The sequence below is a fragment of the Lacerta agilis genome, chromosome 1 (assembly GCF_009819535.1).
Source record: "Lacerta agilis isolate rLacAgi1 chromosome 1, rLacAgi1.pri, whole genome shotgun sequence".
Lineage (NCBI taxonomy): Eukaryota > Metazoa > Chordata > Lepidosauria > Squamata > Lacertidae > Lacerta > Lacerta agilis.
The window spans coordinates 96,547,121-96,573,778 of record NC_046312.1 but is presented as its reverse complement, the minus strand read 5'-3'; the positions used below and the strand labels follow the sequence as shown (position 1 = coordinate 96,573,778).

Genomic DNA, 26,658 nt, shown 5'->3' with positions numbered 1-26,658 from the left:
AAACAGGGTTTTTCCCTTTGCAAAAAAGCTGCAAAACTTTTAGCTGATCCTCAAAAAAACCCAGAGCTTTTCCCTTTGCAAAAAAGCTGCAAAACTTTTAGCTGATCCTCCAAAAAACAGGGCTTTTAGAGGAGGAAAACCAGAAAAAAAATCCTGGGTTTCCTCCTCTAAAAACGAGGTGCGCCCTATGGTCCGGTGCACCCTATGGAGCGAAAAATACGGTAGGTTGCCCACCAAGGAACCATTAGCAGTAGCGAAAGAAAGAAAAAAGAAATGGCTGTGATTTATTTGTTGTCACAAAAAGGATATGTAAACATAACGATGTAGACTTGTGACCACACTATTTGTATAAGAGTTACTTTCTTACAAAGGATTCAAAAAGCTGTGTAAAGTGTGAAGTTGATGTATCTTGAATGAGAGAGCATCCATATAGTGTATAAGTTCAGATCCCTGATGTCAGCACATGAAGAAGTATATTGCTGCAAAATGACTTTCTATCCCTCTCAGAGGGAGTTGGGAGGTTTGAGTGTACCTAATACATTATTATGCTCTGCTGCTTCTTGCACCTTTTGTAATTATGTTTTATCCTTTTGTGCCATTTGCTATACTTATGCAATTATATTATTCTGAATTGATATGTTTTGCTTGTTAAGGTTTGCTGGGCTGACTACCATATCAGTTGGGTATTATTTATCTTGCTGTTTTACACTTATCAGCTTTGTGAGCCATTTTATTTTTTTTTGAAATATAAGCAAACAGAATAGGAATAAAGGGGGGGGAGACACACAATTTATTGATAACAAAAGTATTTTGTATTGTATTTTCCATATGCAGTGGGATATATATTACTTGTTTTATTTCCCCTTCATATTTTTTCCAGTAAGGTATTTAATGTCATGTAGCAGTGGCTGGGATGCAACTTTAGGTCTTTCAAGACCAAACATTGCATATTTATGCTTGAGAGTTCATACTAACAGGTTACTGGTGTATTTAGAATTCAAGAAACTTAGCCAGCTCCTCCTTTGGAAATGAAAATCATGAAAATATGGGTATTACTAAGAAGTATATGAAGCTGAAAGCTGAGACTTTGGACACATACTGTATATCTGAAACAGGAGGTAGAGAAAACAGCAATCACCATTGCCCAAAGAGCTGCTCCAGTAGCCGTCATCATCTGCTAATTCTTACCAGACCTTTTGCATACATGCTAGTGGTACTTTGACTGAAATATTAACGCCATCCACCAAAGGATATTTGTGAACAAAAGCAATGTTCCCATGTGTGCAGCTAATAGAGATGTGCATGCACGTCAGTCCAAGTTGAACTACCTGGGTGTTTTCTTTTGATGACGCTGGGGTAAACATTCCCATAGGAGCTCATTGTGCATGACTAGACCTGGATTGGAGCCATTGCCACCTGATGACTGTAGTTGGTAATTATTATTTTTTCTGTTGAGGATTACAACAGATTCCATTTGGTCCTCCAGGAGTCCAATAAAATATCTACATTACTCTCAGTTCTACCATTTTGTATTCTGGTACAACATTCTTTTTGTCTTTTTTGTTGCTCAATCTCCTTTGAGGCCCATTCTGTATTTCCTGTAGAGTAACCAAAAAGGAAAAACCGCAGTCAGTGCTTAAAAAGCAATATAGCCCTATAGATCAGTATCATTCCTTATGAACATGGGTGTCTGCTGGTGACCCTGAAATTCACCTGTAACAAAATCACGTCCAGCCCATAACCAAAAATTCCAAAAAAACAATCATGGCTTGTCGGTAACAAGTCATGGCTTGTCAAATGTGGAAGAGCCTCAATACAAAAACTGCTTAGGCAACCCTGCAGAACACTAAACTTGATAGTGTTCCCTTTATCTTTATAAATTGCTTGGTGTAATGGATTTTTATCTCAAACTACTTCTACAATTTGGGAAACTGCTCTCCCAATGTTATTAGGTCAGGAACCTGGAAATAAATAGTGCACTAGCTGGTGGTAGTTTGTAACAATGCAGCTGCTCTGGTTTCCAATGTAATCATCATCATCATCATCTTCCTTAATAATTACTGCCCTTGTCTCCCATCCTCTTTCTAACCTGAGGCCTGAATTAGTGATAACGCTTATTACAGTGGTACCTCGGGTTACATACGCTTCAGGTTACAGACTCCGCTAACCCAGAAATAACGCTTCAGGTTAAGAACTTTGCTTCAGAATAAGAACAGAAATTGTGCTCTGGCGGCACAGCAGCAGCGGGAGGCCCCATTAGCTGAAGTGGTGCTTCAGGTTAAGAACAGTTTCAGGTTAAGAACGGACATCCAGAATGAATTAAGTGTTTGTCTTTTAACAAATAATACTTCATTTACCGTATATTATGTTTGTATTATGGTGACTGAGCCTGGATGAAACTGGGGGAAAGATATTCATCCTGTATTTCTATTCTTAAAAAGGAGTATCTGGATATTATAGAGATTAAGATTTGCAAAAACCCTTCTCATCTTAAACTCTTGCCAATGTGGAACACATTAAGTGATATACCTTAACTTTCACTTTCCGTAATTTTATGTTGCTGCTGATCTGGAGGAATTTTATTTTCATCCTGACATTTTTCACTGCTCTTCAGTAGTCAGGCAAGCTAAATCACAATATTTTGTCCAGGATTTTGCACGGAGAAATGAAAGGATATGGTAGTGGTCATGATATGTTATATGACGAGTGCTGTCCTCAGTGCCGTATTAACCTGATCACATGCTAAGATCTAAAGTGGAAACTGTTGTCATTTGCCTACCTCTTTAGGTGGTGAGATTGGTGGGCATAAAGGAGAGGGCCTTCTCAATGGTGGCCCTGAAATTTATTATCATCTTACCTCCATATGGCTATTGCACTCCAATCTGTTTGGATGCCCCCAAAGGCCTACTTGTTGCGGGTGGCCTTCACATATCTGAAGGCTATAAAGGCTGAGGTGTATTTATTTTAATTGCAGTACTGTAAGGGCAGAATTGAAGGGATGTGGGTGGTGCTGTGGTCTAAACCACTGAGCCTCTTGGGCCTGCCAATCAGAAGGTCAGTGGTTTGAATCCCCGCAACGGGGTGAGCTCCCATTGTTCGGTCCCAGCTCCTGCCAACCTAGCAGTTCGAAAGCACGTTAAAAAGTGCAAGTAGATAAATAGGTACCGCTCCGGCGGGAAGGTAAATGGCGTTTACGTGCGCTGCTCTGGTTTCACCAGAAGTGGCTTAGTCATGCTGGCCACATGACCCAGAAAAACTGTCTGCGGACAAATGCTGGCTCCCTCGCCTATAGAGCGAGATGAGTGGTGCAACCACAGAGTCAGCTGCGTCTGGACTTAACTATCAGGGGTCCTTTACCTTTTATGGGCAGGATCCCCTAACAGCTCCCACTAGTGGAAGTTAGCACAAGGACTTCTGTTACTGCAATGAGGCTTTCTCCCCTCTCCTCCCTCTGCACTTGGCTCCCCTTAAATTGGGTCTTATGAGGGGGGCAGAGAACCCTCAGAAGAGCATGCAGGCTGAGGAGAGGCAGGACCATATGTATGGTAGACTGAAAAGTTTGTGATGGCAAAATGATTGCTGTGGCACAATGTGGAATCCCTCACTGAGTTTTATACCATGAGCTGGGATGTTTCCCCACTATTTATTTCCAGTATAGGAATTTTGGGATTAGAATTATATTGTGTTTTATATTTTACAGATAACATGCTTTTTAAAAAATGATGTGAGTGTCCTTTGAACAGTTATATTACAGCGGCACAGTAAAGCTATCAGCATTAAGTATGGAATCCCTACAATGGCAGAGCTACAGTGTATTACTCCTCTTATCATATGCCTTTTAAACATTAGTGTTTTGAGTGCCTTTTTCATGGGTCTGGCCAGTGGATCAGGTTCTTATTATGATAGTAGGATCAGAGAGAGCACAATCAGGAAGTAAGGGATCTGTATTATTTGTCCTGTTCACATGGCTACCAGCCTTTAAACATTATAGCAGTGTCGTGGGTTGTAACCATGGGAAAGTACCTAGCTCCTACAGTGTAACATGTAAGGGAATCTTAGTTACCAGACACTTTGTACATATGTTTCAACATTGTATTTCTTGACACTCCTTATACAGGAAGTGATTATTGTTGTTGTTGTTGTTGTTAGTTAAGAAATGGGAGCAATGGGGTCAGTTTTGAGTCTCTGGTATAAAATAGGAACAAAGCAAATGAGGGACAACTTTATAGCAGGAGGAATAGGGTTGTGATTACAAGAAAGGCCTGTTTGTTCCTTCAAAACAAATGGGAAATGTTTGTACCAGTCCTCAGAGTGTTAGTGCTTATCTTTTGAAGAAGAAAGATAAAGAAATAAGTGGCAGTGCATTGCAGTAAATGAAGAGGAAACCTCATTAATATTTACCTTTTTTGTTCTTTAAATGGGCTGCAACAGCAGACCATTAAAGAACAGGGTTTCCAGGTTAATCATCTTAGATTTGCCCCTTTAAAAACACATTACAAGTAGGCAATACAGCTGGGTCCCATCAATTGTTACCTGGATCTTCTGGCTGTTGCTCTCTTCTTCCTGCTCTGTGATATATCTGGAGATCTACTCATTACAAGGCAGGGAGAGGAATTATTAGAGAAAGAACTGGTGAGTCACTATTTCCCCTGTTTAATCTGGTGATTTGAAAGAACTTACTGTATAGCCCATTTCCAGGTTCTATCCTGGTCATCTTAGTATGGAAACAACCAGCCTTTAAAGAAAGAAAGAAAGAAAGAGGTAAAATTTTACAAGCTGCACTAAAATTTGTACTAAAATATGATCAAGGAGAAATGTGGGTTTTAGGAACAGTGGAGATGTACAACATGGATCGTGCACCTATAGTAGTTGCACAACATTTATGCACAAGATCTGAGTAGCAGTGCTGTATGAGCCAGGGCAAGTAACAACAACAACTTTTTGTTTATACCCCGTCCATCTGCCTGGGTTTCCCCAGCCACTCAGGGAGGCTTCCAACAAAAGATGAAAAATACATAAATTTTCATTTATCCAGCAACACTAAGAGCAGACATGGATCACTGAAGAACAGTAATTAACAATAGCAGCTGAGATCATGCAGTGCACACTTTTCCAAAATGTTATAATTTCCACTGTAATATAATTACGAGTAAAGAATATATATGTGAAGAGTGTTTTAATCCATAAAGATTATCCTGTGTCCTAGCCAAATAGGTAGTATTTACTGTTTGTGGTCTGCATGCTCCCTTTTATTAAACACTCTTTGCTGCTGGGAGTGTGTGTGTGTTTGTGTGTGTGGCAGGCAACAATGACGTGGCATTCAAGTGTGCCCTGTCACCTAAATTGTCTCTCCACACTGATGCATATGACAGTGATGCTTTAAAAGGATTTCTAACCTGCTGTTTTTCATTTGTTGCAGTCAGGAACCATGCATGTGAACTAGACCCATATGGAAGGCCGGGGGGATGCTCGCACATCTGTTTGCTCAGCAGCAGCTACAAAGCCAGGACTTGTCGCTGCAGGATGGGTTTTGTCTTGGGAAGTGATGGCAGGTCATGCAAAAGTATGTTGTTTAAAATCAAACACTTTGCCAGCAGCTAATATTTCAGAGTGGGATTCCGAGTGTTAATTAACATCATCAACAGCAGCAGCAGTGCTAACCTTAAGTGATAGTTGATGAAATATGCTTGGCAATATGCACCTGCCATTTTACCCCCATCCTGTTTTTATTTCCTAGTGTAAGTTTTTTGCTTGGGTTTGACTTTGCAGCAGCGGAGGTGAGTAAATTAGTCCTGTGGCAGAATGATAACAGCAATTGAAATATTCTGCTTTATCTAGTTATCCTTGTCTCCTACAATATGCTATTGTGATAAGTGTTTGTCTTAATCCTACAAAATCCTTCTCAGGCTGCATTAAGGGCTCTCAGTCATCATTAATTTGTAAATCCCCCCCCCCCAAAAAGTCCTATAACTTACTGATTTACATATGCCAATACATTTTGCTGCCTTTATAAACTAGATTTGGTTTCGTGCAAATTACATGAAATGTTTGCACTTCCTATGCTTTCACCAAAATCATACTGACCCAGAGCTAATGGCAACAGCATTATATTCTCAACATTTTGCTAAATGGAAACATTCAGGTAGCTTTGCAGAAGTATTTTCCTCCTCTGAACATTTTTGTACTGGCTGTAGTGCATAGCATCTGTTGTTCTTTTTACTTATTAAAAGATTAATACAGGCATTTCACATTTCCTGCAATAACCTTGAAGGCAGTTCACAAAAGCAGAAGTTTACCAAATAGATAAAGACAAAGCCCATATAAATGTAGACAAAAGCTGACATACTTAAATTTATCCAAAGGTTTTCCAAATAGTCAAGGTTTGGCTCCTTGTATTTCTGAGTGCTTGCCTTTCAAAAGGTGTGCAGTGAGGCAGGTATGATGAAGACTTCCACAGTGGTCAGATAAAAACTCTGCCTGGCTTCCTCACTCATTGTGCATGAGATGGCAATGGGATACCATCCTTAGGTATCCTGATTCCAGACCATTTAGATATTAATGGTCAGAACCAGCACTTTGAAATGAGCCCAAAAGCAAATGAGCAACCAAAGCGCTTGAAACAGCATGAGAGTGATATAAACAGAATGTTTATTAATACCAGCCTTGGTCAGCCTGGATGCCTCTAGATATTTTCAACTACAGCTCACCTCACTTCCAGCTTTGCACAGGTGGCTGTGGTCTAAAAACATCTGGAGGGCACAAGGTTGGCAAAGGCTGCTCTGTGCCAGTTGATCTTCTGAACATTTTTCAATGGCAGCCTCAGATTGAACAGACTGCAGTAATCCAATCTGGGACATAGCTTTGTGAAGCCATCTTCAGACCGGCTAAAAGGGAATGGCTTATAAAACGCAGGAGATGACTAAGTAAGAAATTATTTAAATGCAGGCCTCTAGTCCAGTGCTCTATTTGCTGGACAAAAGCGGCTCTACAAAAGCATGCTCACAGTGTTAAGTGGAAGATCTTAAATACTGTATAGTTTATACAGAAGGAGACTTCATAATTCTGTCAAGGCCCCAAGTTACAAAATGGGCCACTATTTAAGAAAGAAACAACATGATTGATATTTGTATGTTACGTTCTTCATTTTGGCATAATGCATCATTTGCACAGATATGAACAGTTGAAATTGCAATTGTTTGCTTTGCACATTTTTGTCTGTTTGCTAAAGTTTACTGTACTGGTATTGTTAATAGATCCTAATGACTTGGAGAATGCTTGCAAGATTATAATGGGCCATTTTACCCTGGCTCTAATGTTATCCTATGGTCGATTCGGTTTTTGAAACATGTATTGCTACAGAAAAGGCAGTGATTAATTAGATATAACTCAGTCACAGAAGTAATTTGTGTTTTAATTAAGATAATGCAATTAACCAGTCATATTGAGTTTAGATACATTCAGAATATTTGGGAGCTTAATTTTGGGTTTAGAATTGGGGGGGGGGGACACACTAATTGCACCATTTAATTAAACAGTGACAGTATTCAGTGTAAAGAAATTAGGCAGCATTGGTGGTTTATGTTTGTAATCTTTCTTATGCAGGACCAAAGAATGAGTTGTTCCTGTTTTATGGCAAGGGACGCCCAGGAATAATACGGGGAATGGACCTGAATAGCAAAGTAGCTGATGAATATATGATCCCCATAGAAAACTTGGTTAATCCTCGAGCTCTGGATTTTCATGCTGAGACCAATTACATATACTTTGCTGACACTACCAGCTTCCTGATTGGACGTCAAAAAATTGATGGCTCTGAGCGGGTGACAATCTTGAAGGATGGTAGGTGGAACTTAGAAGGATTTCGTATAAACCCAAGCATTTGCAAGAACTTGGCACCTACTTTGTGCCCATGTTTCTATGCTTTAAATCGGGGTTTCCCAAACTTGGGTCTCCAGCTGTTTTTCCATCTAGCACAACCAGTAGTTAGGGATGGTGGGAATTGTTGTCCAAACACCGCTGGAGACCCAAGTTTGGGACATCCTGTTTTAAATCACTTTATTTCTTCAAAAAGTATTTTTAAATGGCTTAATATTTTAATTTTTTTCTAAGTGGTGTACAAACAATACAAATCAACATTCAAAGCGGTAAAACAATATTGTGAAAACAGAATTAAACAGGAATCCAGTGGTATGGATCCAATCTCATGGATCAGGGAAAGTCTGCACAAAAAAGATATACTTTTTTACTGCGCATTTGAAGCAACATCATTGCTGGTGCTCCACATACGGCAGAAGGAAGAGTGTTCCAAAGTGTAGGGATGACAGTGGAACGTGCCTATTTGGGGTTCGTGGCCATATGTAAGGTGTGGTGCCCTGAGTAAAATGTTCCCAGATGATCAAAGTCAGTGATGGGGAACCTTTTTCAGCCCAAGGGTCACATTCCAGGGGCCACGTGCAGGACGTGCCAGTGGTTGGAAGGGCCACAACACTGGGTAGAGCAATGTGTTAGGCCAGTTTCTACATACAGTCAGGCAAGAAGGAGGCAATATCAGAGATAAAGAACACATTCCATGGGGGTGGGGCATTTCAAGGACAAAGCAAAGCCAGTACAGAATATGACCTGAAGGGACAAGATCTGGCTGGGAAGTGTGGCATAGGGAGAATCTGAAGGGATGGATGATGATGTCTGGAGGGCTGTATTTGACCCCCAGTCCTAAGTTCTCCATCCCCAGTGCAGTTGATCTTACAGATCTATACAAGGCAGGTAGCCTGGTTCCGATCCCTACTTTCATCCCCTATGGCTCTGCATTTTTCTAGATTTTTTTAAAAAAAGTTATCCCCCAGCAAAGTTATAGAATTGTGTCATAATAAGCCTACAAAAACTGCAGCTTATTTCCATGACATCTTTAGTTCAACTTGTACATACCAAAGAAATGTTGCAGTCAATCATCTAAGCAGCTTCACTCACCAGCAGATTATATCTAAACTCCCATTTCAAAGAAAAACATTTCAAGCTCTGCTACTTAAGTGACAGTGGAATTAATTCCTTCCTTGCTGATCTCATTTGCTATTCTTCATAGCCCTTGCTGAGCTGACCAGGAGTGAATACTTTTTTGTGTCTTTACGCTTTTGTTTCATGAAATCTTCATTGCATTTTTAATGGTAATGAGATTTTTCTCAGCTACTATGAAACAATCATTTTCTAATCATGAGACAGATTCTTTATAACACAGTGCTAATCTGTGCTTAAGGAAAATTAGAACATTTCAAACTAACTACTAGGTGCACTGATTTCTAATAAGTGCTAGTAGATCTAAATGATCTATTTCCACCACCACCCCACTGCATCAATTTCTTTATATCCTGCAGGTGACAGAATCTTGATACAATTTTCCTTCTAGTTAGTTGTTGGTGTGACTTGTTTGGACCAATATTCCCTGCCTCCAAATATTCCTGCCACTTTTTAATTTTCTTCCTTCTAGTTCTCTTTCTGCTCAACACCAAAGCAAAGGACAAATCTAATTGCAAATGAGATTCTTTTTATTTACAGAATTCCTATGTAACAGGTTGCCCTCACTTTTCCTTTCTGATTAAATTCTCTTCTCTTGGTTAAGATAATCTGATGGCATTTGAATGGTCTGAACTACATAAAACAGGGATGAATAACAGGTGAATGGGGTCCAAATCTGGACCATTGGTTCCTGTTTTGTATACAGTGGTGCCCCACTAGACGAAAATAATTCGTTCTGCGAAAATTTTCGTCTAGCGGGTTTTTCGTCTAGCGAAGCGGCAATGACAGCCGCGCTTTCGCTAGACAAAAGAAAAAAAAAGACGAAAAATTTTCGTCTTGCGAGGCAGCCCCATAGACTTTTTTGTCTTGCGGGGCAGCCTTCCGCTAGACGAATGCCTTCGTCTAGCGAGTTTTTCGTCTTGCGAGGCATTCGTCTAGCGGGGCACCACTGTATTATATTACACAGCATTTGTGTACTGTACGTATATGGTCCATCATTATATGGTCTAAGTCAGGGGTGGATAATGTTTTCTGAGTGGTGGGCCAGATCCTATCTTCTCATCCTTGCCATGCCAAATTTCACAGATGAGTGAGGCCATTCACCTGTCAATCACCTGATACTAGGGGCCACTGAGGCCAACTTGGCCTGAAGTGGCTCAGGAGTGTCCTTGCATGTATGTCAGGGCGGCACGTTCCTCTCTTCACAATCACCTCTGGAGACTTCTGACATTTTAATGGTCTTTATTTACAATATTTACATTGGTCATCAAGAGTTCATTATCATTCATCAGAGTCACTCAGTTCAGATACCGGTAGAGGCCTCCACTTACGCTACCAACACCTCATAAAATGCGGGAATTTATCGCCCCGCCTTTCAAGTTTCCTCTTGTCCACGTGTGCGCCTCTCGAGAGCAGTCATAAATCTCTCGCCAGTCTCTGATCCAGAATTTAACCCTTGCTGTCCCTGTGGAGCTGCTGGCTTGCTTGCTATCTCTTCCTGTCCCTCTACGCCTAAAGACACTACCCTTTCTTTGCTAGCTCCTCCAGCACCCTCCCCCTCAGGCACAGCGTCCTCTTCTTCTAACCTGAAGTTCTCTCCCACATCCGGAGAACTCGAACATATGGCTCAATCCTGACAATGCATAATCATACAGAATATGATGAAACCAATTTCCTGTATCCACCCACAGCGCATCTGTCATGAGGTGCCTTAGTTTATTGACCAACCTATTACTGAAGCTGCACAAACCCCCCCCCCTTTGTGCTGGCCTTGTGAGGACAGAGTTTGAATGAGTGGTTAATTCCTCCTACAGGGGGATGCCAACCTTGAAACAGGGCAGAAAGGGGCTGATCCAACCTGGGATCTTATGAGCCAGCTCCACAGCAGCCACATAATAGCCATTTTAGGATGCTGCAGCAATTTAACTACCAGCCACCTTCCATCCTGAGTCCCGACTGGCATGAATGCAGTGGTGGCACTGTCATGCCATTAAGCCCACCACTCCCCCTTTAGGGTTTGGATTGCAGCTTGAGTCCATATCCTGATCTATACAGCTTTGCCAGCCTCAGACAGCAGAAATAATTAAAGGTTGTCTGAGCCTTTATTAGTCCACCTGTATGCCCCCGTGTTGGAGCATAACCTAAAATGAAAAAGGAGGGAAAGAGAACAGGCAGAAAAGCCCATTAATTTAGGGGGAGCATTCATTATATTTGCTAAGGAAGGTGCTTGTGAGGTGTACTTGTCATAGGCACTGCTTAATGATGCCTACAACATAGCAATACTTCTGTACTTGCTTGGTAAGAGTTGCAATTTTCCAAAAAGCTTTGATTATCTTTTTGTCTGTGGCCTGGGTTAAAATGATCTTAGCCTAAAAGAGATCAAATAGAGAAATTGGAAAGGCCATTAGAGGAGGTTGTGTGCATCTGCTGTTTGTGTAGCAACAGGGAAAGGAAGAGAATGTGTGTGTATATATAAAGAATATCCTTAATAGGTTCTTTTTCCAAAGTGAAACTAATTAAGTTTTTCACTTTTGGATTAGTAACTGAGGAGTACTGTTATTCTGAAGTATAGGCGATGAAAGGAGCAGTCATGATTAATGATATGTGTAGGCTGATGCAATTTATGTTTATTGAGAAAGAGCTCCAACTAAGTTAAATGGGGTTTACTCCCAAGTAAGTGCACATAGAAGCCTACCCTTAACATTTCACTCATTTTCCATTGAGTGGAAAGTATCATAAGATGGAGAAGAATATTAGTTTGATGCAGAGATTCAAGTTTTGCAGGAAATTTTTTATAAATAAAGTGATTATTATTTTTTTGTATCTTGTAGATAGGAAAGTAGAAACATGTCACCATCCATTCTGAAATTCATTCTCATGTTCATTGGGCATGTTCCATTCAATTTACATATTCGCCAATGTATACATTGTCCCTTTGGTTTTCTTGTTTCTGTTTATACAGTGGCATGGCTAGGGGGGTGAGGAAGGAGTGGATCGCCCTGGCCGCCACGTCCTACCGAAGAGCCCTTCTGTCTCGTTCCCAAAGCTCGGCAAGTGCTAATTAGGCTTTGAGAAGGAGGCAGGAAGGAACCCTCTACAGGCGCCCTGTGCAGGGGAACCGGTTGCACTGCCCTAAATCTGCCTCTGCATGTTCTGTTACTGTCAGCTCATCTTAATAAATTAAATATCGTGCAATACTGCTGCTCTTTGGGTTTTATATCTAATCAACATAGGTACTTGCTCTTTCAGATTCTCCTTTTGGGATGGGGATGTCATGGTGAGATCTGCACTTCAAAATCTACCTTTACACCAATCTTTTTTTTACCTCTATTGCCATCCCTCAGTTACTTTTGCTAAGCTTAAATGTGATGTATCACAGTATAATCATATTAATCTACCATGTCAGAGGATGGGTTGGTTTCCCCTCCACTTCCAATATATTTCCTGACTGGCACTAGGCTTGACAATTCCCAAAGTAATTAAATATAGCAGGTATAGCAGTATTTAATTACTTTGGGAACTGTCAAGCCTAGTGCCAGTCAGGAAATATATTGGAAGTGGGGGAATGGAAAGCAAAAACAGAGTATTTTTTATTGGGGGGGGGGGAATAAACATCCTCAAAACTTTTGTTCTAAGGATCTGAAAGGCCTAAACTGCTTGCAGCCTTATTCATTAAATGCTTATTTTTAATTTCCTTATATTGCATTTTTGGAACAGATGCCTGCCATGTGACTTTCTGTGCTACTACAGTGTTATCCCAAGGATTCGCTTAATTCAAAAACTCTTCATAACCCTTGCTATTGAAAGAACTTCATTGTACCTGGAAAGTTAAGCCCATTTCCTTGATAACAGTTATTAAGAAGAGCTAAGTACGAATCTTCAGTTGCTTTTAGTTAGGTCTTTTCCTTTCCCTGCCTTTATAGTGGACCATTACCAATTTTTCGAAGAATTTGCCAAAACACTTTAGAAATATTTTCCTTTCTTTTCCTTGATGTCTGCATTACCTTTAGTCTGTAGGCATGCATTCTAAACAATGATGTTGTCCGCATCTTCTGGCTTTACATACTGAATTCATGACATAATGAAATACAGTATAATACTCAGTTCCCTCAAAGGGCAGTGCATATATATGTCTCTGTGCGCACTGTATAACTAACAGTGCTATCTTATGCATGTGTGCTCATAAGTTGCAGTGAGTCCTATGGGACATATACCTAGGTAAGTGTGTCTACAATTGCAGTTTGATTCTGCTTTCTTCCTTTGAATTTATGTAGAAGTGATTATATTCTTAATTTTGATCAAATATTTATTTCTGTTGTTATAAACTCTTTTCTGAAGGAGCTCTGCATGGCAGTTTAGCCTCACAACCCAGGTAGTAACTTCTGTTACTGAATAAGAAGCCAGCCAGCCAGCCAGTCCTCTAGACACTGTACCACACTGGTTTGTTTGTTTGTTTTTTGCACATTTCGCATATGGATGTTATAACACATTTAGGACTTTTTATAGTGGATCAATTTGTTTTCCTTCCTTCATAGTATGCTCTCTTAACTGCTTAATCACATTTGGATGACTTAAGATAAAGTGAACTAGTTTAAAGCATGACAGATATATAACAACATTAGCAATATATCTTGTGTAATATATCTGATGCTTCTTTAAACAGATCTCGATAATGTGGAAGGCATTGCAGTAGACTGGCTTGGAAATAATCTGTTTTGGACAAATGATGGCTACAGGAAAACAATTAATGTTGCCAGACTAGAGAAAGCCTCTCAAAGTCGGAAGATTCTGTTGGAAGGAGACATGTCACACCCAAGAGGAATTGTTGTTGATCCTGTAAATGGGTATGAAAGCTTTTTTAAAAAACAATTTTAAATAAAATTTAGCCCCTTTTCACCATTAACCCCACCCCCCAATATTCTCCCGTACTATTAAACTAGATATTTCAATGGATGTAAGTGAATTGTTTCCGTGCACTGCTCTGGTTCACGGAAGCGGCTTAGTCATGCTGGAAGCTGTCTGTGGACAAAGGCTGGCTCCCTCGGCCTATAGAGCGAGATGAGCGCCACAACCCCAGAGTCGTCCGCAACTGGACCTAACGGTCAAGGGTGCCTTTACCTTTACCTTTAAGTGAATTGTATGCCTAAATGTTGATGGGGATAATGCTTGGGAGTTTGCTATTTTTGTGACCACCAAAGTTGGGTTCTCCACAGTGATTAGCCCACCATTACTCCCCTTGTTTGTATCCTGGGAGCATTATCTACTGGTAATTCTGCATAAAATATGTACAATTACAAAGCGCTGTTTGCTGCTAGGTTACTTTTCGTTGCTCCAAGCTCAAAACATTATTAAACATACACGCGCGCACATACAAACACACTCACACTCACTCATATATAGTTTTGGAATTAATGTATATAGTTAATATATACTTTTGGAATTAAAACTCAGCGGCTTGCTGTGCTCTTTCACTGAAGATCTGACTTAGCATCCTAAATGCTGTGAGTGGGAATAGACTGGGAGGGCATAGAGTGGAACTGGAATGAAAATCATTGCCTAGAATGGAACCGGCAGGAAATGGCATAAAACTGGAGTAGACATCAGCTTCTAGAGTGAAAAAGAGCAGGAGAGTGAGTTGAATTGTTCTTGTGTCTGGGAAAGCAAAAGCCAGAATGTGTACCTTGCACTATGCATGCATTGTATGTATATAATTTGTGAGTGTGAAATGGTAATTGTTTGTAAAAATTGGGCTATTTTAACAGAAGGGGAAGGGGAGAGTCAAACTGATATCAAGGAGAACAATAGGGATTAGAGGAAAAACAGCAGCTATGTGGATTAGTCCAATATTGTGATTTTGAAAATATTCCAACCCTACCAACAGGGAGATTGCACAGTATGGTAATATTAAAAATCCCTTTTGAAAAGTAAGACCAAATTGGTGAAGAACAATTCTACATTACTGTTTCATTGTTTATATTATTTTATCTCAAATACAGTTTAAGAGCCAATTTGGCAAAGTTCACAGGTGAATTCAAAAACAGTCAAATACTGAAACCTTTTAGATTGTTGCAATAATAGAAGATTGCCTTGTAGCGATTTACTCACATTGAGGACTTCATCTCAAACACAAAACTCATCACTTCCTGGACAGCCTCTTCCAGTCTGTGTAGACAATACTGAGCTACATAGATTAATGGTCACATTCAATATCTCGTGTTTCCCCTATTTTAATACGTAGTCATAAAGTAAGCCATAGCAGGGTTTTTTTTTACAGTTGGGAGAAATAAGACATACCCCGAAAGTAAGCCATGGTGCTGCCATTGTCCCTTCCTGCGTCGCCTCCTCAGCCCCTCCTGCGTGTGCAGGGAGCCAGCGAACCAGCGAGAGGTGCGGGGAGATCAAAAGGGAGAGGCACAGGGGGGAAAGACGCCTCTTTTTGTTCCTGACGCGCGGGGAGCAGCAAACCAGTGAGAGGTGCGGGAAGAAAAGGCACCTCTTGCTGGAGTTCTGCAGCCTGCTCCTGGTGTGCAGAGAGCCAGAGAGCGAGAGGTGGGGGTGAAAAACTGAAGATAAACACAGTAAGAAGGAATTCCCTCCGTCCTCCCGTTTAGAAACACAGACTACGACGGAAGATAAACACCAGTAAGAGGGAACCCCTGTTGGGAACTTGGCGCTTTGAAGCTTATCTCCTTCCCTCCCTCATGCTGTTTATTTGCTTTGTCCCAAGGATCATCTCCCTCCTCCTCCTCCTCCCCTGTGTCCAGCCACTGGCATAATTGAATAAATGTAGATTAATTGAATAAATGTAGATTGCTCCACTGTACCATACTAACGTAATAAAAATAAGACACACACCCCCAAAAAGCCACCCTGTGTTTTTTTGAGGGGAAAAAATATAAGACGGTGTCTTAAAATAGGGGAAACACGGTAAGGCTGCTTCATATGTTCCTATGTTAAAATATCCTGTTTTTGCAATAGTCCCTCTAAGAATTTGAATTTAAATAGTGATTTTATAATCTTAAACTGGTCCACAAACATCATGCTTCCATCTACTTAAAGACACAACTTTAGTATTAGCCTTCCTAGTATGCAATAGTGTTCATTGAACTCTGTCAGCAAGATAGCTAACTCTTGACAACTGACATCGTCTTTTTAAATTGCATAAATATTGAGTTGAACTACCAATGGAATCACAGCACCTTTTGCCCCACTACAAGGTGACTTTGCCAGCACCTAGTTTCAACTCAATTTTTATGCAATTTAAAAGAGGATGTCAGTTGTCAAAGACCAGGTAGATTGAAGCTTTTAATAGGGGCTGACATACACTGACAGATTTGACCACTATATGTTTGGACTGAGTAGTTTTGGAAAAAAAGTGACATGGGAGACTGGTAGCAAAGGAATCTAATATCACCCTCTGAATGTATCCCCCTATGACATGATTGGAAAAGATCAGCTCAGGTGATACCCTGGGGTCAGAAAATCAACCCTAAAGCTCAAATGAAGCCAACCTTGCAAACAAGAAACAATCACCACCACCACCATTTAAATAGGAAATGGCATATATTTAAACTGAAGACATGCACGTAATTAGCCATTCAAATGGTGTCTGTGCACCATATCTTGTGCTCGATTTTGCAGGTGGGGCTTACTTGTGCTGCCCCCCTATTTTATTTAAGTTGGCACCCCTGTGAAATAAAACAGGTTAAAGAACCTGGCTTACTCTGAACTTGGTTTGGACTTAATGGGGAACAATAGCTAATTCTAGAGTCAGTACTTAGGTTTAGATCTGCTATGCTACAGAGGGCTGAAGGTGCAGAGATATACAGCTGAAATTGTGCTGAGTTTTCTGCCCATCTCTTCTGCAGCTGTAGAAGAGCCTTAGGAGCAGAGCAGAGAAACACAGCATTTGGCTGCAGCAAGTTTTCTCGGTGCAAGGCTACAGCAGAGAAATTTGCCCAGGGGAAATCAGGCCAGAGCATTCATCTGACAGTGTGCAAATAACTGGTCCCCACCCCACCCCTACACAAAGTGGTGTGATAGTAATTTAGAGAACCTAGAGATGATAGATATGTTGAGAAGTTATGAGTTTCATGTTAATCAGAATGCTCTTTGCTATGCTTTGTCAGCTTGGGGCACGGGAGACAGCAGTCAGTAGTGAACATGTACTCAAAGAACAGTTCATTTTGAAATTAATGGATCAGGGCCTCAAGTGAATGTACTTTATAAAACAGCCTTCCTTGCTGCTTCCACTAGTTTCAAGGTAGTTATAGTAATATTCTTATTAAGCAAAATTTTAAAAAGATCAGAAACTAGTATATTATAAGCTGCAATATGCATACAGTCGTACCTCGTGTTGCGTTCGCTGCGGGTTGCGAACAGCACGGGTTATGAATACGGCAAACCCGGAAGTGTTTACTTCCGGGGTTCGCCACGCGCAGAAGCGCTCCATGCAGTCTGCACATGTGCAGAAGCGTTCTGTGAAGGACGCGCATGTGCAGAAGCGCGATATTCAGCTAAGCACCTTCAATTCACACTTTTTGTCTATGGATGCACTGGAAACAGAGTGGCATCTGGGATCACTTTGTGCGTTTCTGGCTTCAGTTTGATTCAGAGAACTGTGCAGAAAGTCCATCAAGTCCAAACAGAGGTGATTCTGGTGGCCAGGGGGCTTGGTTCCCAGATCTAGTCAGTTTGAAGGTGCAGGCTCCCTGGAGGTTTGATGTTCCGGAGGATCTTCTCCTTCAGGAACCAGTGATCCATATTCAGTGGGGATGATTCCTCTGCCTGGAGAGGAGGCAAAAGCCTTGAGAGGACTCTGCCTCCCCATAGGAGGAATGCCTTTCATCCAGATCATTAAACAGAAATTCATGGTAAGATTAATTTCCATTTTCAGGGTTTGCACCTTTACATAGTACAGTGGTACCTCGCAAGACGAATGCCTCGCTAGACGAAAAACTCGCTAGACGAAATGCATTCGCTAACGAAAGGGTGGCTCGCAAGACGAATTTCCCTATGGCCGTGACTTGCAAAATGAGAACGTTTTGCAGTTGTTGTTTTTCGTCAAACCGCGCTTCCTCCGACCGTGCTTCGCAAGACGAAATTTCTGCTGTACGGCAGCACTCGCGGAACAAATTAATTTCGTCTCGCGAGGCACCACTGTACTTGATTGAACACAAGCTATTCCACAAGAAGCTTATATTGAATTAAACTACATAGAAGAAATGTGAGCTGAACCTGTATCAGATTGACACTGGCAATTGTGTTTATGAAATGTTCCAGTTCATGGGTTGCAGTCTTCTAGATTTGTAGCATAATACTAAGCTTATATAGTTCAGAAAGGGAACGTTTGAAAAAAGGATGTTGTGACACACATTTACTAAACTATTTTAGTTAAGCAGAATTGTGATCTATGTATTTGAGCATCCTATGCCTGACAGCAGCCAGTTCCCCCATTTGTTTTTTTTAAAATAACATGTGGTTTTGTTGTTGTTTATAGAAAGGAATATTAGTTACTGCATTATAATTCTATTTGTGCTTCAGATAAATATTTTTGGAGCTATGCCTGTATTTTAATTAATTCCAGATGTGAGCCTGGCTTGGGATGTGACTGGTGGTAACTGTAAAAAAAGAGGACTATTTTTAAGCAATGGCCTTTTAACAAGTCAAATAAATGTTTGCAAGTGCTATTGATTCATTGTACTGTTGAGAAGAGCAAAGAGTATATTGATCTGGTTATTTACTTCAATTCAAGATAGCTGACATAAAGATTTTACTAAAGGTGCCTTCACATGAGCACAAGTAGATGAGTGCCTCCAGACTGTCACTGTTGGGGGGGGGGGAGGATTCAAGAGCATACCAGGAATTCAAGTTTATGCAATTAAAGTGGATGAAAGTGTTACATTATTCGTGCACAACAAATTCTCTTTTATTTTTTTAAAGAAGATTTGTTGCTGTTAGGAAAGTAATGGGGGAAAGAGTGTGGAATGAATGATTAAATGGAGAAACACGTAAACATCCCATAAGCAAATCAGGATGAATGATCATTGCAATACAACTGACCCATAAACAAATCAGAATGGATGTTCAATAGTCTGACCATCAATCGCATAAGCTGTCTTTCAACATGTTTGGCATCAAATTTACACACACACACACACACACACACACCTCTGCATCAGAATTTAAGAAACATGCATGTTGGACACTGCCTCGATTCTGCAATAAGACCAAATAATATTTTGTGCCAATATGTAATAGAATTCAGAAATCTAGAATGCTAAACTTTGCTTTTATCTGTACTGTCATCATGCTATATACCAGTGGCAACTTATTCCTTGATGAATTTGTCTTAGAATTCTGTAGGAACTGATATTTTCCCTCACTATAAATAGTTAAAAACTGTTGCTTTCCATGTGTGCCTTTCTTAAGATATAACTTTTTTTTTAAACAAACCAAACCTTCAAGAGTCATCCTCCAAAATATCATGTTGTGGGTCCTATCCTTCCAAACAGCTTCAAGGTTCTTGAGCCTTTGTGGGACCTGAACTTTAGACATCTGTTTTAGCTTCCACAGCACCCCTCCCTCCTTTCTATGTTTTTGAGGCTTGTTGTTGTTGTTGTTCAGTCGTTCAGTCGTGTCCGACTCTTCGTGACCCCATGGACCAGAGCACGCCAGGCACGCCTATCCTTCACTGCCTCCCGCAGTTTGGCCAAACTCATGTTAGTAGCTTCGAGAATACTGTCCAACCATCTCATCCTTTGTCGTCCCCTTCTCCTTGTGCCCTCCATCTTTCCCAACATCAGGGTCTTTTCCAGGGAGTCTTCTCTTCTCATGAGGTGGCCAAAGTACTGGAGCCTCAACTTCAGGATCTGTCCTTCTAGTGAGCACTCAGGGCCGATTTCCTTGAGAATGGATAGGTTTGATCTTCTTGCAGTCCATGGGACTCTCAAGAGTCTCCTCCAGCACCATAATTCAAAAGCATCAATTCTTCGGCGATCAGCCTTCTTGATGGTCCAGCTCTCACTTCCATACATTACTACTGGGAAAACCATAGCTTTAACTATACGGACCTTTGTTGGCAAGGTGATGTCTTTGCTTTTTAAGATGCTGTCTAGGTTTGTCATTGCTTTTCTCCCAAGAAGCAGGCGTCTTCTAATTTCGTGACTGCTGCCACCATCTGCAGTCATCATGGAACCCAAGAAAGTGAAATCTCTCACTGCCTCCATTTCTTCCCCTTCTATTTGCCAGGAGGTGATGGGACTAGTGGCCATGATCTTAGTTTTTTTGATGTTGAGCTTCAGACCATATTTTGCGCTCTCCTCTTTTACCCTCATTAAAAGGTTCTTCAATTCCTCCTCACTTTCTGCCATCAAGGTTGTATCATCAGCATATCTGAGGTTGTTGATATTTTTTCCAGCAATCTTAATTCCGGTTTGGGATTCATCCAGCCCAGCCTTTCGCATGATGAATTCTGCATATAAGTTAAATAAGCAGGGAGACAATATACAGCCTTGTCGTACTCCTTTCCCAATTTTGAACCAATCAGTTATTCCATATCCAGTTCTAACTGTAGCTTCTTGTCCCAAATAGAGATTTCTCAGGAGACAGATGAGGTGATCCGGCACTCCCATTTCTTTAAGAACTTTCCATAGTTTGCTGTGGTCGACACAGTCAAATGCTTTTGCGTAGTCAATGAAGCAGAAGTAGATGTTTTTCTGGAACTCTCTAGCTTTCTCCATAATCCAGCGCATGTTTGCAATTTGGTCTCTGGTTCCTCTGCCCCTTCGAAATCCAGCTTGCACTTCTGGGAGTTCTCGGTCCACGTACTGCTTAAGCCTGCCTTGTAGAATTTTAAGCATAACCTTGCTAGCGTGTGAAATGAGTGCAATTGTGCGGTAGTTAGAGCATTCTTTGGCACTGCCCTTCTTTGGGATTGGGATGTAAACTGATCTTCTCCAATCCTCTGGCCACTGCTGAGTTTTCCAAACTTGTTGGCATATTGAGTGTAGCACCTTAACAGCATCATCTTTTAGGATTTTAAATAGTTCAGCTGGAATATCATCACTTCCACTGGCCTTGTTGTTAGCAAGGCTTTCTAAGGCCCATTTGACTTCACTCTCCAGGATGTCTGGCTCAAGGTCAGCAACCACACTACCTGGGGTGTATGAGACCTCTATATCTTTCTGGTATAGTTCCTCTGTGTATTCTTGCCACCTCTTCTTGATGTCTTCTGCTTCTGTTAGGTCCTTTCCACTTTTGTCCTTAATTGTGGTAATCTTTGTACGAAATGTTCCTTTCATATCTCCAATTTTCTTGAACAGATCTCTGGTTTTTCCCATTCTGTTATTTTCCTCTATTTCTTTGCATTGCTCGTTTAGAAAGGCCCTCTTGTCTCTCCTTGCTATTCTTTGGAAATCTGCATTCAATTTCCTGTATCTTTCACGATCTCCCTCGCATTTTGTTTGCCTTCTCTCCCCCCGCTATTTTTAAGGCCTCATTGGACAGCCACTTTGCTTTCTTGCATTTCTTTTTCATTGGGATGGTTTTCGTTGCTGCCTCCTGTATAATGTTACGAGCCTCCATCCACAGTTCTTCAGGCACTCTATCCACCAAATCTAAGTCCTTAAACCTGTTTTTCACTTCAACTGTGTATTCATAAGGAATTTGATTTAGATTGTATCTTACTGGCCCAGTGGTTTTTCCTACTTTCTTCAGTTTAAGCTGGAATTTTGCTATAAGAAGCTGATGATCAGAGCCACAGTCAGCTCCAGGTCTTGTTTTTGCTGAGTGTATAGAGCTTCTCCATCTTTGGCTGCAGAGAATATAATCAATCTGATTTCGATGTCGCCCATCTGGTGATGTCCATGTGTAGAGTCGTCTCTTGTGTTGTTGGAAAAGAGTGTTTGTGATGATCAGCTTGTTCTCCTGACAGAACTCTATTAGCCTTTGCCCTGCTTCATTTTGAACTCCAAGGCCAAACTTGCCAGTTGTTCCTTTTATCTCTTGACTCCCTACTTTAGCATTCCAATCCCCTATAATGAGAAGAACATCCTTCTTTGGTGTCATTTCTATAAGGTGTTGTAAGTCTTCATAGAATTGGTCAATTTCAGTTTCTTCAGCACTGGAAGTTGGTGCATAAACTTGGATTACTGTGATGTTAAAAGGACTGCCTTGGATTCGTATCGAGATCAATCTATCATTTTTGAAATTGCATCCCAGTACAGCTTTCGCCACTCTTTTGTTGACTATGAGGGCCACTCCATTTCTTTTACGGGATTCCTGCCCGCAGTAGTAGATATGATAGTCATCTGAACTGAATTCGCCCATTCCCGTCCATTTTAGTTCACTGATGCCTAGGATGTCAATGTTTATTCTTGCCATCTCATTTTTGACCACATCCAGCTTACCAAGGTTCATGGTTCTTACATTCCAGGTTCCTATGCAATACTTTTCTTTACAGCATTGGACTTTCCTTTCGCTTCCAGGCATATCCGCAACTGAGTGTCCTTTCGGCTTTGGCCCAGCCGCTTCATCAGCTTTGGATCTACTTGTACTTGTCCTCCGCTCTTCCCCAGTAGCATGTTGGACGCCTTCCGACCTGAGGGGCTCATCTTCCAGCGTCATATCTTTTATATGCCTGTTGTCTTTGTCCATGGAGTTTTCTTGGCAGGGATACTGGAGTGGGTTGCCAGTTCCTCCTCCAGGTGGATCACGTTTGGTCCAAACTCTCCACTATGACCTGTCCATCTTGGGTGGCCCTGCACGGCATAGCTCATAGCTTCCCTGAGTAATTCAAGCCCCTTCGCCACGACAAGGCAGTGATCCATGAAGGGGTTTTGAGGCTTAATTTTCCCAAAATATTAAACTTAGTTTGATATAATTACAAAATACATCCCCATATGTTTTTAATATTTTGTGCTAATTCAAACCCTCCTTTCAGAGGATTTACTCAGAGTACGATTTACAGGGTATAGGGCAACCTAAACATTTTATTGCAAAATACAGCCCTGTAAGTCATATTCAGTGCATTGAAAATGGACTTAAGTCAATGTACGGCATTTCAGTGGGTCTACTGTATCTTAATTGCATATCACCCATAGTGTAGAGTGTTTGCTCCTGATTATAACATAGTAATTTTTGTATAATAAAAAGGGAAATGATTCACAATCTTTTATGGAAACAAACAATTTTAATGGGGGTGCTGAGGAGTATTCTTGTTTGCAAAACTACTTTATATCTAGTCATTAAATTTCCACAAACTGGGAAAATGGTTAAATTAGTTTGCATTAGAAATACATATTGTCCAGTCGTCACATAATTCTTTCCTTTATGATAAAGTCAGTTTGCCAGTTAAGAGAAAGAGATTTCCTAAACCTAGTGTGATTATGTAAAGTTTGAAGCAGCTCATTACCACAGCATCAACTTTCCATGTCAATCAATCCAGTTTTGTAATCATATAATTGATTATATTCTCTCAGGTCACATAGGAGTACCTTTTCTCCCCCCGCCCCCCTTGGTGGATTACCTCTGTTACTCATTTATTGCTCTTGACAGGAAGAAAGAAAGCATTAAGAAGGCTTAAAGTAGAAACCCAAAGGAGCTACTGCATCTCTGTAGAAGGCATTCTGCAATTTGGTTCAAATAATAAATGGATGCTTATTTATCATTTCATAGCTGGATGTATTGGACAGACTGGGAAGAAGATGAAATAGACGATAGCGTGGGACGAATTGAGAAGGCATGGATGGATGGCTACCACCGACAGATTTTTGTTACATCAAGGATGTTGTGGCCAAATGGATTAACTCTGGATTATCAAAACAACGTATTGTACTGGTGTGATGCCTATTATGATCACATTGAAAGAATATTTTTGAATGGAACTGACAGAAAGGTGAAAGAAATGTGATGTTGTGTTGCCCTCAAGCTTTCATTTCACTGAACTATATTTCAACTTTAAATTTTGGATTTATTAATTAATTAATTACTTTCCTTCTGAGGCTGATCTATGTTCATTGGGGTGAGTGGGTTCCAGCATAAGGATGACTAAGGTAGTTTAGCTGGCATCCTGCTGCAGGGTGCAGCCCATATGTTATTTATTTTCTTTAGAAGAAGCAGAACACAAAGAGACTTCGTTATCTAATAATCCTATGTTTATGTTGTTTTCTGTACATGGTGATGCAGTACAAAGGTCCACGTTAAAGCTAATGGGAGTTCTTTCTCTGACCATCTTAATTGGTTGGCACAGCCAACTACATAAATACTTTTTGTAGCACATGCTGCTTTTCTGACATTGACCTAAGGGACAGTATAGTAGAGTTCACACTTTCATTGTAGCTTGTATAGTAGAGTCCATTGTTTTGAACCTAGAAGACAGTGTGATTGTGTCTGCCTCTCCTAGAACCAGAGGACCATGTTTGCCCCCTTGATCTCCTTCGAGGCAAAGTAGGATATGTAAAAATAGATGCATAACATTCTAAAAATACACCTAAACCAGCTAGCAGTACACATAGGGTTAATGTAGTAAATATTCACCAATGTATGTGCATTAGGCAGAATCACAGAACCATCAACAGTCAGACAAAACTGCTCCGGTATCCTAACATTTTTAATGTGAAGTGTGAACAATTCTGTCAGTGCTTGGCTCCTTGCATTTAATTTCTTCCCAGTTCTGTAGATAGGATGAACATTCCAGTTAATTACACAGACATTCTAGAGGATTTTCTGCAAAGGGAAAAACAAACAAACTAAATGGTCTTTGGCTAAAGATTTCTGCAGCCTTCAGTCTGTTCCATCACCAATGCAAAAAAAAGTGTTTCCAGTTGATCAATGAGCACAATTTCTATCCTGATTGCACCCTCAGGTGAAACTGAGAATAAACAGAGAAGTCAGTACACCAATAACAATTTTAAGACAGCTAAATAGCTCTTTTGTGCTACTGTATTCCCTAGCTAAGAATGTTCTTAAGATTGTTTTAATTTTTATGGAGAATATTCACACAAATAGTTAATGCAGCACAAATGAACAATTCCTCCGATACACATTCAAAGCTAGTGAATATTACCCACATCAATCCTAGTATTTATGAGTATATGGTTTATTTTATTTATTTAAAACACATATAAACTGCTTAATATTTTTTTTTTAAAAAATCCCTGTGTTTCACAACATTAAAAACCTTAAACGATTACATTAAAACAAAGGTGCAACATAAAACCAGTAAGACAGTAGCATAAATCTGCATAAAAACATTAAAATAGGAACAGAATATCAGGAAATTTATGAGACATCTGAAGAAACAGATGGTTGCCGTTTCACATATAGCAGAGGGAATGGCATTCCAGAGTATAGGGTCAATACTAGGAAATACTCTTTTTATCAACACCCTATGACATTGTGTAGGATGCAGTTCCACAACGAGAATTTCCAGAGATGATCTAACACAACTTTCAGGTCCATGTGAGGCAGCTGGTATTTCAAGTAACATTGCCCTGGGTTGTTCAGGGGATTTGTGCGATAACAACAAGACGTTGAACATGGCCTGTTTCTGATCAGCTTCTTTATGCTTGAACAAAATTGTTCAAATTCTGTCTCTGTTTCTCACCCCCCCCCCCCCAATCTGTTTTAAGGTGGAATTGTAAAGCCTTTTTCTGGTGCAGTGAATTTTAACATCTCTTTAACTAATGTTGATTAATTGTAGGTGGTCTACAGTGGAAAAGAATTAAACCATCCATTTGGACTGTCACACCATAGGAATTATATTTTCTGGACAGATTATATGAATGGCTCTATTTTCCAACTGGATTTGATGACTAGAAACGTGACACTTCTAAGAAGTGAGAGATCACCTCTGTTTGGGCTTCAGATTTATGATCCCCACAAGCAGCAAGGTACTGAAAACAATATTTTCTGTATTTACACTGAGCAGTGCTTTAACATTAATTACAGAAAGGCTACCTTTTTACTACATTGTCTCAATCTTTGTCATTAACTTGTGAGACATTCCAGCAAACATTAGCTACAACTAACTGCCATTAAAATAAATATGACTTAAGTTAGTCATAAATACGATGCATTTCTTTAAATGGAAATAAATTGCAAATGACTTGCTGGATTATTTCCATGGATTATGTAGTTGTTACTATTAATTTACTTCTATTATTAATCCAACAATTCATTGATCCAGTCAAAATACATCAGAGCTATTATTAACTGGAGGAGATCACTAATTATAGATATTGAGATTTGTTAGGTTTTTGCTCTGACCTTCTCAAAAATATTATTGGATGCTGAACAAATCCTATTGTGGTTTTGATCTGAAGATCTTTCTGTGAAGTTTTAAGGACTGCAAATATTTATTTAAAAGGTCTGAAGTTATGTTCATTGTGCTTTGATAACCTTTTCATGGCTTTGAAGATGTAGTAGATCTTGCCATTCCCCTATGTAATTTTAAGTCTGATGACTGATAACTCTTCCAGTTCTTTTCCTGTGTAGCAAAAAGTTCAAGGTTAAATTTGAATATGATCAATTTGCTTTGAAATAGAGAACACTAGAAATTCATAGGGACCTCCATAAAATTATTTTTATTCTCCCCTGTTGGTGGCAGGAGGGCAGCTAGTTTTTGGATTAAGTCTAATCCCCTCCAGT

The 26,658-nt window shown here is 40.2% G+C and overlaps 1 protein-coding gene across 1 annotated transcript in view; it reads left to right on the top strand.

The window, feature by feature from the left end:
- The window catches only part of LRP1B (LDL receptor related protein 1B), a 754,577-nt gene that overhangs the window by 534,973 nt on the left and 192,946 nt on the right, over nucleotides 1–26,658 (top strand). The window contains 5 exon segments of the mRNA XM_033164188.1: nucleotides 5,420–5,563; nucleotides 7,603–7,839; nucleotides 13,673–13,853; nucleotides 23,686–23,905; nucleotides 25,712–25,901. Of these exon segments, the coding sequence (XP_033020079.1) occupies nucleotides 5,420–5,563; nucleotides 7,603–7,839; nucleotides 13,673–13,853; nucleotides 23,686–23,905; nucleotides 25,712–25,901 (972 nt within the window).